At 39.7% G+C, this 12,210-nt stretch overlaps 1 protein-coding gene across 4 annotated transcripts in view; it reads right to left on the bottom strand.

Moving 5' to 3' along the window:
• Window positions 1-12,210, bottom strand: part of PPP1R12B (protein phosphatase 1 regulatory subunit 12B) — a 124,637-nt gene that overhangs the window by 74,119 nt on the left and 38,308 nt on the right. For 3 of the 4 annotated variants that reach the window (XM_049832382.1, XM_049832384.1, XM_049832385.1), the window contains exons 5-10: window positions 9,886-10,030; window positions 8,188-8,262; window positions 5,618-5,697; window positions 4,899-5,044; window positions 1,570-1,614; window positions 462-571 (exon numbers count right to left, since the gene is read on the bottom strand). In XM_049832382.1, coding sequence (XP_049688339.1) covers window positions 462-571; window positions 1,570-1,614; window positions 4,899-5,044; window positions 5,618-5,697; window positions 8,188-8,262; window positions 9,886-10,030 — 601 coding nt within the window. The remainder of the gene's footprint in view (window positions 1-461; window positions 572-1,569; window positions 1,615-4,898; window positions 5,045-5,617; window positions 5,698-8,187; window positions 8,263-9,885; window positions 10,031-12,210) is intronic. The other variant, XM_049832383.1, reaches the window with a different exon arrangement.

The following is a 12,210-nucleotide window of genomic DNA, read 5'->3' as shown; positions in this document are numbered from 1 at the left end:
TTATCCTCTCCACTTACTGGGCTGTAACATCATGCCACTGAATCAACTGAATTTGGCAAGTCAGAGGCACTTTAGATGATGATGCCAAATTCACTACTGATACATCAGCAGGAACCAGCTCTGGTGAAAGATCTCCTGCTGGTAAGAGATTGGAATCAGCTATCTCAGAACTGACAGCGACACAAAGCACTTGTGGTAAGCAGGGTTTCTCTTGTGAACAGCGCAATTTGGTTTGGAGGGTAAGAGATTCAAGAGGAACCTTATCATATAAACCTCCTCCTTTGCGTCAGTCCTATACTGTTGCTAACACAGCATCTTTGTCAAAATAGCATACTATCATGCTTTACTAAATTCAAGTCTTACAACTCCTTCGAAAATCAGTTTCAGAGCATCCATTTCCCAGTAAAACCTACTGCTTTCAAGCACTGTTGGGAGTCCCCATTGATTCCAAATTCACTTACTCTTCTGGCAGATGCAGTGAAGGAGTTGGGCTCGGGTGGTGGTATTTGCTCAGTGATGCTAGGCCTGGTTTCATGGCTGGAGTGGTTGGCAAAGGGCTCTTCCTTCCTTTCTACAATTTTAAACAAGAAGAGAAACCATATGTTTCAGTATTGCACTTCCAAGGCCCTTCTTTACAAGCACAGTGTGCACTAAACTCAAGTTCAGCGTCAGTGTGACCTCCGTAGGCCTTAGATCATAAAGCTGATGTCAGTGCCAAAGCTAATCAGGGCTTTCTGCAAGGAGGCTTTCCACTTACTGAAAAATATGATAGTTACATTTGCCAGGCAAAGCTTTTGAACTTCATCCCCACAGACAAGCAAAATCTTTGCAGAAAGCACCTTAGGGAGGACAAACAGATTTTTTGTTTATTCACGGTTTTGTTTCCTCTCAGGGATTGTTCTTCCCTCGTAAAACTTGAGAAGAAAAGCAGAACATGACACTCCTATTGTAGTACATGAGTATGCATTATAGCACACATCCCCGAGTGGGCCTGGTGGTGGATTTCATTGCATGGTGCTGCTGCAGTTGCTTTTGCTGGTGGGCAGAATTTCTGGTCTTCTACAGCAAAATCCGTTTTTCTACACAAAGCTAGGACTGATTCCCAACAAAAATCTTCAACAGGGCTCAAAGCAAGCTAAGCAAACCTTATGAAAGCTCACAGCTGGCTTCCTGCTTGTTAGACAAGTGCAATTGTCCAGTATTAAATTTTTTTTTTGTATCTATGCACCATGCTTAACACAAGAACATCCACCAGACATTACCAGGGAGACAGTAAGCAGAAACTGTGTCTCAGGCAACAGGTTCAGTTGACAGGAGTGCACAGGGCTCAGAGAGAATATTTACCAAACACAGCCACATGCAAGGTGCCTGAGAAATTATGTACCTACACCAACAAAACAACCCTCTCCCCTTGCAGCTATGAGTGCCCACACAGTCATGGTTTTGAAAAACAGTCATTTTAACTGTAAGCACCCAAACAGTACTAGCAAATGAGGTATGTGCAGTGAATAAAGATCTTCTATTACATATAAAAAGCAGTTTGGTAGGAAGCATCTGTGAGGATGGCACCTTGGAGCGCGAAGATCAATCTTTCTGAAACAAATGTTCTCACTCCTAGAAAACAGGATTCAAAGGACACGGAAAACAGAAAAGAGCAAGCCAAGAGAAACATTTAAAAATAACACGCAGTTAGCAGGACTGACAGATCCAAAATTAAAGAGACAAAGATGCATCTCCCCTAGAAAAGTTTGCATGATATTGAAGTCTCAGCCACCATTCCCTCTCATTGATGGAAGCTCTGAGATAACACAAAGGCATCTAAACAGAGTATTTAATTTCTTGAGCCTAACACTCAGATGCACTGCACTCTCAAACAGCCCTTTTAGGAAGGGGCAGTAGGCTACCCATTTCTCCTTGCAGGCCTGACTTGGCATACAGCAGCCCATGGAAATGCACACAGACAAAAAGTTACATGCTTGCCATTTCCTGACTTCTTGAGACTGAAGTCTTTAAAACACAGGAGAGTCCTTAACATTGCAGGAAGGGAAGAACAGACCTGACCTGACCGCCAGTGGGCTTTACAGGCTGGGCTAGATAGTGACTGGTAGCCCATTCTGGAAGTTTATAGTACAGAGGTCAAGCCTAATTACAAGGGCACAAGCTTAAGTTGTAATGACAGGTTGGAAAGAACTCTAACTGTGAGCAATGTGACCGAAAGGAGTCAATTACAGAAGAAGGACAGGCAAAAGTACCTTGTACCAGCAGCACGAGACACCGCATGATCATAGGCATCGTTGTCTTTAGGGGCGAACCCCACATTTTATTTTACTAAAACTTCAGCAATAAACATTATGAATTCCAATCAAGGGAAACCAGCAAGGATTAGTTCAATCTCCCCAAAATAAATTTGGTGAGACTAAAAATTTAGCTCTCTAATTTGGCATAAATATAATTTTTTGTAAAGTTTTTTGGGTTCAGGGTTGGGTTTGTTTGGTTGTTTTTCTTTAAAAAAACAACACAAACCATTGAAAGTCTCCCTGGCCTGCTTTAATTCACAATAATTATGTATTGTAATAGTTACCAACACAGATAATGACCACAGAATTTTATACTGATCTTTTTTATATACAACCCAATGCCAAACTGTTAATTGTCCTCAAGATGAATAAAATGGCATTAATGCACTTAGCTTCCTTCGTTTGAAGAACACAAATTTCTTACAGATTGTAAGAAACATGGTACTCTCTGAAGCACTCCAGCAATTTCACTGCTCACCTCTTCAAAATTCTTCTCCTCCCACAGTCTCTGCAAATTCAACAAATTTATCGCAACCTGAGACCCTTCAAAACATACCTCAGAATAAACTTCTGTATTATACTGCAATCTTCTACTTTGCTCTGCCTTATTGCTCAGTTACCAAAGGATTTAATTTTTTTTGGTTTAAAAAGATCACTCATAACAATATTTTGGCTTTTTTTTTTTTTCTTCATCTGGACTCTGAACACTTTAGAACAACAGTCATCATCTCTCTGCTCAGAATTACAAAGCTATGTGAATATTAAATCTCAGAAGAAAATGAAGAGGAATAAGGAAATAATTTCCATGTTTTCAAAAACGTCTCCTGTAATCCATCCAAGCATTTAAAATGTCTAGCAGATAATAAAGCATAATTGTTCTTAAGACTGTCTTTGAAACCAATAATACTGTGACACTTACAATGTTCTATGAAAAGCTGTTTTCATCTCTACTTATCTTTGGAGTCCTCCTATGTGGGCTGATGATGTTAACTCATGAATCTTGTTTTTAAAAGATCACCAAAAACGTGCACCCCATTCACATATGTGACAACTAGGTCTACATCCAGCTGGACAAGTTCATGTTCATTTTATTAAAGATTTGAGAAGTTTACAAGGTAGGGTTTCAGTTCTGATTGAAATTTCTCAAAGGAGCCAATAATCTCTCTAGGAGAGGAGAGCACAGGTAACAAAACCTAAAGCCTGATGCTTAATCATTACTTGAATGGTTTTTGTCTTCAATTTGATTTAGCTTTAGTGGTTTGAAATAGATTAGTATAATGTGCTTTGCTCAGTGATTTAACTCAATAGAAAGACCTGTTCTGGCTTTACACAAAATTTAATGCTGAGTGCTGTAGCATTTTCCTTGCTGAAGGATCTTATGCTGTTCCTGAATCAGTTAAACACCACATAGCTCCAATTCTTATACCTATACATACGTTAGAGGTGGTTTGGTCAAGTTCCTACCATGTCTACAAGAATTGGCATGTAGCTATACAGGGCTACTCTCTAGTAAAACCCTGATTTATGGAGCAAATAAATGTGACTTCTACTGCATGTCTGCTTCTTCCACTGACTTCTCCACTACATTTGCTTTATTTAAAAGCCAGAAGATTATTTCACCGTGTTACTGTCATACTCAAATAGCTTTTGTAACTACCAGCTCTGCAAAGACCAGCCAGGATTCTCAACACCTCTCATACTGTGATAAACATCATAATCGATGCAATTAGAACACAGGTGACAATTTTACTGGCGCAAGAAGCAGGACAAAACTGTAAACTACACTTCTCTGCAAGGACTTATTTATTAGTATTTGGGATATAGGCCAAGTAAGCTGATTTTAAAAGTAGTTTAAACATTAAACACATCATAGTCCAAGAACCTTCTCTGTTTGCAGAAATATTAAGTACAATTAAGGCTTGGCTTACTGTAAATTAAGTATCTTTATTTAAACTTTCTGTACTGTGCATACCTGCTGTTTAAACTAATTAAGAAAGCCACAGAAATTATGGAAAACTAAGGGGAGTAGGATGCTAGCAATATGCTACAACATGAAGTCTAACATGACTCGATGTACTTAATCCTTATTTTCCACTACGTTTTGCAATTATTATACATCACAGTCAGAAAAAAGTTCCTCAACTCTGTAATTACAGCGAACAGCTTCAGCCCCTCATTTCATTTCTCTGATCCAAATACAACAGGCTATTACCTTCCTACACATTCAATTGCTTTTCTACCATCTTGCAGTAACTGAAATATTCACCTTGAAACTGGTCAACAAGAAAATAACTACTGTTTAAGAACAACCTATGAACAATGTGTTATCTTGAATTCAAGTGAACTGGAAGTAGAATTTAAAATACTATCCGCAGCTTTTTTTTTTTTTTTAAATTATGCTACATTTAGAGCATTTAGATCAGCTTTTTTAGTACACTAGCTATAGAGTTCTCCATATTCTATACATATACACTGGAAGTAAGACTTTCAGGATGTCTTTAACAACTATGAAAAAAAAAAAGAAAAAAGGCACTTTTCAAACTGATCCCCTAATAATATTGCTAGGATAATTATTAAATCTAAGACTGTACTAAGTCTTACCTGACTCCTTTTCAGCATCTGATTCTGAAACTTCATCTTCTTCAGCTTCTTCCTCTTCTTCAGAACTAGAGCTGCTAGAGTCCTTGTTCTCTTCCTCCATTTCCATGGACTTCAGCGTGTCTTCCTCATAAAGAATCTTCTCTTTGCTGCAAGGTATAGAAATTTTAATGACTACCAGGTGAGCAAATTATTTCTGAGTTCTACTTCTCAGGAACACATAAACATGATTTGCTACATATAGAACGAGCAAAAGGACAAAATCCATCTACAGACTCAACATCCCAGCACTTCCAGCACTGCCCATTTGCCACGGATTCCAATACCACTCTCACATTTCCTAAATTTGCAAGTATTTCTCATTCCAGAAAAATGTGGTTTCTCTTTTCCTAGTGCAACACAACCCATCAGCTTGGCTGTATGGCCCTGTGCAGCTGCAAAGGTGCAGTTCTCAGCCCAAAGGTCAAATTGCTACTCAGCAAGAGCAGAGGAAGGGGGACCAAGCACCAGCCCAACTGCTTGTTCTACCATTCAGTGACTATGTTAAGAAACAGCTAAAATTGTATTTGAGAGAACTCAAATTTAAAAGAAACCATGAAATGAACATGAACAGCAGTGAACTTTTTTTAAAACAGCTGAGGCCAGCTGACTGCTAACAGGTGAAGCTGGTCTCCCATGACTCTCTGTGCAGCTTCTTTTCAACAAAGAAGAAAGAGACATACTTGGTGAAGAGTCCGCTTTGAGGCTTGCCATTCATGTCAGCTTCAATTAGCTTATTCCTCGTCTCCTTCTCACTTCGCAACTGTCAAAAAGTCCAAGAAGATTGGAGAAAGAATGAAAAGACACATCTTAACAAGCCACCAAAGTACAATCCAGTAATTACCACAGCATAAGGCCAACCCAACCTCATTAGACAAAAAATACTGTGGATTTGTTTAACAAGCCAATTCAACAGATGCACATCTGCAAGAGCACTGGATGTCTTGCACTAGAGGTCCGTAAGGGTACAGCTACACACCCAGCGTGTCCTTAGACTCAAGCTGCAATTTAATAAAACCTTCAGACAAGTTTGCAGCAGTCCCTGCTGAGACCCAGTGTCAAATCCTGACTTCCACAGCACTGCCCTGCATCCGCCCATGTAGACACAGCGCTGGAGATCTGTCCACATGTGTTTGTATGCCCATGAAATCAGGCTAGATTCAGTTAAAAATGTGCTGGCTTTGTACCTATTATTTACTTGCTCTCAGAGAAAAGCATTCAAGTATGCCCTTTACAGGTAACCGATGGATCTCCCATGAGGATGGGTCACATCTTAAATCTCTCAAATGCCAGCATTAAGTCATTGCACAAGAATACCTGTGATCACTGCAGCAACTGAAATATTTTGCCCAGCAAGCAGCAACAGTAATTTTGTCACCACTGATGGACAAAAGAGTAACCAAAAAATTGTTTCAGTACCTTCTAGAAGCACAGACACAGCTGAGGTAGAAAAAGGGATGGTAATTACAGGCTCACTTTTAAGGGTTTTCTCTTTTGTGTCATGTCTAGCCTAGTTATTCTTTCTCTTTTGATAGGAGCTGACACCAGGCATAAGAAGAAAAATCTCTGCAAATTCTGAATGTGGGAAAAGCTACATGGAGTCCAGCAAAGAGCCAAAACTTGGGGTACAGCATGTTGTTAAATAGAACAAACTGCTGGAGCACAGCAAAAGGAAGTGCAGGAAACAGCCTGCTCCATTCACAGGTAATTCAGAGATAGGGGGAAAAAAATCCAAACCTAAATTAAATTAATTGCTTCCAGTACACAAAATCCCCTCTTCTCTCCAATAACAGCAGCAAATCTTTTAGCAAGGACAGCATATTGTTCCTCTACAAGCTTTAGATTTAAAAAACCCCACCGATTTGAGAGCCATTTTGAAAGTGAAATAATGTACTTAGAGGAATGTCATGGAACTGCCTATTTCATTCTTAACAAATGTAACTTTTCTATTTAAGTGATAAAAATGGCACATGAGAAACACACATGATAAAATAGCATTTCTATTAAAAAAAAAATCCACTTAAAAACCCCGCAAAACCTGTGATAAAATCTGAATTCTTCTCTTCTTTCCAGTTCTACTATAGTTTGCTACACTAATAAATGAAGGCCTTTATATAGTGCTACTATATAGAGAACAAGGGGGGTTGCGAGCCCCTGTGAATCAGGCCTAAAAATGGGCTAGCACCCATCCAGAAAAATTCTCGTTGTTGTTTTGCTTTTCCTTTTCTTTTTCTTCTGAGGAGTGCAGTTATCTGCAGAATCCTGGTGTAGTGAGATAGGAGGAAATCCAAAATACAACACTGATAGTATTTATCAACACCTCATTTAGGGAGAAGCTGATTAATTTTTAAAAAGTTTCTGTGAATGTTAAGGATGCTATTTAAGGATGACAGCAGCTGCGTTATGATCAGAGCTTGAGTTCTACCACACACATTTGTCAGTTCCTCAAAATACTTTACTGGGTTTTATCAGCGGTGTTCTCTTACGTCCGTTTCTGAATCCAACGTTTTAAATGATACTTACCATTTTTAATTTTTTTTTAAAGAAGGTTGGTTTGTTTTTTGGAAGCACCCAAATGAGGTAATTGAGTAGGACAGATGAAATACAATAAAATGCAATCCAAAAACAACTGCTTGATGACAGGCTTTACTTTGATCAAGATATATTTTTGCTTTCTTTTTTATCCCAGCTTTCTGCCTATAACTCCTTCCAATATCTCCATTGCGGAATGAAATGGTAATTTAATATGGTTTTTAAATCACCAATTCTTTTAGTCCAGAATTCCCTTAAGTTTGTAATTTCTTCTCACTCAATCAAAAGTCTCCCTATTGTAAGAAAGGCAGACATGGTAACAGATCTCTTTCTCAACACTGACAGCATATTTCCTTAGATGCAAACACAAAGTTGACTTCAGTAATCACTCATTAAGAAAAGAGCAGTTTGATGCTAGAGAGCTTGCCAGCTAAGAAAAGCAACTGCAGAATAATAACAATTCCAAAGATGAACTATACATTCCTTACCAGTTTATATAATTCTGCATGCCAGCACACTACTGACCTTCTTGATGCAGTCATCCGGTTTTCTAGATTTCTAGCTATTAAAAATATTGGTGTAATTAAAGATTCCAAATGACTAACAAAAAAAAAATAGCTGGGCCTCAGCTTCCTGCGTCTGTTGACACCATATGTCTTAGAAAACACCCGTGTGTGAAAAGGTAATCAGAGAGGTGGAAAATGATCTGCCAGAAACTCACCACAGACTGTTTCTTCTGCAGCATTTCTAAATGCTCAACTAGTCCCTCATCAGCCACGTCGAATGGTGTCTGGCCCTGATGCAATAAGAGAAGACAAGAGGATATCCAGTATGGCATGGTGTTAATATTCAAAAAAAGCACTATTTACCAATGAAGAATAAAAGTGAATTATGCTCCACATCCTCCCTCCCCAAATGGTGAGTAACATACTCTGTTTCACTCCAGAGTAGGAAAAGCCATGTGACAGCGATGGTAACTTCTATGACTCAATCCATGATCAGAGCAACCTTAATCATTGAAGTGCAGTTCCCTAATTACTGCTGCTCAAATCTAACAGCCAGGACTAACATATTTGAGTTTCCAGGTTTCCAAAAAGTACACTCTTGTACTGAGAAGGAATGCGATCAACCCGTTCTACTGTATCTTGTGTATTTGAACCTTCTGAAAGACTGCCAATCATCAGCAGGTCAAAAAAATTGGGAGCCATTTCCACATCCATAGCCATTTACAAAATAATACAGAAAAATTACTTCGGGGCACAAAACAAGAAATCAGTTACATTTTCACCATAACTAAAGCTATAATAACCATTTAATTAACAACACATAATGAAACCTGATGGCTAGGGATCAAATAAATACAGGTTGCCTTGGCTATCTGACCTAGCAAGGTAACAATCCTTGACTGGACAGAGCAGGTAACGCAGCAAATACAACTGTATCTGTTTCTTTTCAAGCTTAGCACAATACAAAACCCACACATTCTGAACACTTTGGAAAAGCACCTAATAGGACATAAAGCAAAAAAGACTCCCTGTACTTTGATGCCAAAACCTCACCATGCTAAAATGGCTCCTTCTCATAGAGCCATTTCTTTTACATGGGTTTCTAGTACAGACAGATGCACTCAAATCATACAGTGCCACATTTCTCTTATCAAATTATCTTGCCTGCTTTCATTCCCTGGTGCTGTTCCAAGTACTACAACCTCATTTCCTCCCCCAGAAGCAGCCACAGCACAACTGAATCTGCTCCAGCAGGAAGTGGTTCACAGACACTGCCCGGACATCGCAGCATGGAGGGGAACACAAAGAACAACCCTGGACACGCACACATCAGCTCTTGAAAATCCATGGGCTCTTCAAGGAAAAACTTCTAACTATTTGGATGGAAGAGGAATATTTTTTCTCCTTTTCTTTTGTTTTTCTTCCATCCTACTTTTCTTTACTCATTTCTCACAAATCTGAGTCAATTTTTCAATCTCCCTTTTTATGGCCAATATAGTAGAACAGGAAGGATTTAAAGCTGCCAGTTTCTCAAGGGTTCACTAGTTTTCAGTGCATTACACCTCAATATTAGCATATTATTTTGCACTCCAAGACTGTCTTTTTTGTTGTTGTTGAATTTGTCAGGATTATATTAAAACAGGAAGACACAGATTAGCCCCTAACCTTTCTTACAATCTTGGTCCTAAAGTTGAATCATGATCTTTTCCAGTAATACTTGAAATTTTTCTGCCTTCCTGCAGTCAAGATTCTTTATTTTCTGACACTTCTAAATGCTCCACTGCACACGCTAGGAGAACTGCTCACCATGTAACTTTGTCATTGCGCTGGATCAAGTGGTAGGCAATAAAATTGATATTCATTTGGCTACAAAACACACTGCATAAGTTGTGCCAACATCTGTGCATACTAACCAGCTTGTTCCTGATGTCCATATCACACAGTGCCTCAGCCAGGATGGAACAAGCTTCCTTCACTCCCCAGTGCGCAGCAGCATGGAGCGGAGTCCAGCCGTCATTGTCCTGGACATTCAAGTTAAACCCAGCCTGGATCAAGAGCCTGAGGAAAAAAGCAGTATTGGTTTCTGCCCACCTGAGAATGACTTCTTGACACAGAATAGTTAACACTATGAGCCACAGAGTAGGCAGCATAGTCCACAATAAGCCTCTTAACTTGTTCATTCACCTAAGAAAACAGCCCACTTGATGTGCTTGTAACTGTACCAGAACAGGGCAGTAAACAAAGTGACTTTGCTGTAAAACCTGCTGGAACGTGTCTAATTGGTAAGGTTCCCTTTAAGCATGTCCTACACTGGGAGAACACCTTAATGTTCTGGCATCGGTCACCCAGTCTGAACTCCTGCTCCAATGGACGAGAGACACCAGACTCGCTTGGGCACTAAGCAAACAAACAACATCTCTGCAGACTGCCATCTCCATAACAAGGAGCCAAGCACAGCACCTGGCAGGAAAAGGACATTTGGTAACTGGAGCTCAGTCTTGGCTCTACCAGAGAACAAGGCCACATGGTAGGAATGGTCCATAAGGAGATGATGCCAGCAGGGCTGCCAGGTAAGAAGCAGTGACATTACTGTGATTGACAGATGTGAAGTTTGCAAGTTAAATAACCCACATTTGGGTTAAACAACCCAATATGCATTTTTGCAGACTAATCCTTGCACAGTTAAAGCAAGTCTTACCCAAGTGAACCTGCCTTGGAACACCCTCGCATTACATTTACTGCTGTGCACCTTCCACCCACTCCCTCCTCAATCAGACCAGAGCACTAGTGTTTCATAGCATCTGGAGCTTGAATATTTAAAGACAAAACAAAGAGAAGAGAGTCAATCGTAGTCTGAAGCTTCAGACACATGCACACTGGTACTCCAGTGATCAGATGAAAGCACTGAGCGGCTCATGTATCAAAACTATTATCCAAGTTGCTTAAATATTGAAGAGCATCCCAGGGGAATTCTGCAAATCTGGTAAAACTGCTACTGAAAATTTCCATCATGGGAAATCCCATCATCCAGAGCCACCTTCCTGCAGCACAAGGGAAATCCAGCACCCCAGAATGGCACCTACAGTTTTGAAACTCCTGCAGCTTTACACCGATGCGTTACTGTGCTAAATAAAAACACAGTCATACCATAGCAGCAGTGTGTTTCTCTGTGAAAGAAATTTTAAATTAGGTGCTGACTTTATGTTGATTTTCCAGCTGGCAAAAGGGAGGAACATAGCTGCTAAGACACTCAAGGTCACGGACAAATTCCACATCTCATTTGAGAGTTAGCTAGCTCCTGGCTTTCAGCCCCTTTGGTTTAAGTCACTGAAGCTTTGTATTTGAACTTACAGGGTGACCATAAAATACACAAGAGTGAAATAATGTCAACTTTCTGTGAGATCTGTTTATCATTACAACAATTAATGCCAAGGAGTAGCTGTCCAGAACTAAGTCTCCCCACAAACAGCGAATAAAGCCTTCACTGAGGACAACTGGATATAAAACCCTCCACTGGAAGTCCATGGGACCAACACCTCAAACTGAGGAGATATTACATTTCTATTCCACATAAGCTGTGTTAGATTACTGTTCTTGGGCATGGTACAGGCACAGACAGCTTATAACTCAATCACAAGCTCTAATGAATGAATACTAACAGGAAACATGGAGAATAACAGAATTACTAGAGCTTGACAAGAAACAGCTCTTACACATCAAGTCATGCCACTTAAAACTATGAAATTAAGGATCAAGATGGATGAACTTTCAGAAGGCATTTTAAGCTAGGTAGTAGAATAACCTTGCTGATGTTCATGGGCAGCTCCACCCATACATAAAGAGTAGAGAAGAAAGCTTTACTGTTGGAAACATTAATTTGACCTTACCTGTAAAAACAGTCATGCTTTATTGCCAGGATACACTACATTGGGCAAGTTCATTTTCTTAATAAGCTTGTTAGTACCAGAGTGGTAGAAGCAGAATGTGTTGGAATGCCTCTGTCACTCCTGATGGCTGCAGGAGTAGTAGCATCAAGGGGCAGGGGGCAGCGAGACAGGGCTGGACAATGCATTTTTCCACTAAACTGGTCACATAAAGTGTTGGGGTGTTTGTGATTGTCATACAGCACGTATCGTTACTTTGTAGGCTGAAATTGTACTTTTATCCTCTAATACTGTTTTACTTGCTAGTCCTAAAACTATTGCTCTAATAGTGAAAATTAAACCTTCTAATTTACA

Source organism: Accipiter gentilis, chromosome 29, assembly GCF_929443795.1.
Source record: "Accipiter gentilis chromosome 29, bAccGen1.1, whole genome shotgun sequence".
Taxonomy (NCBI): Eukaryota; Metazoa; Chordata; class Aves; order Accipitriformes; family Accipitridae; genus Astur; species Astur gentilis.
This window is presented reverse-complemented; position numbering and strand designations above follow the sequence as displayed.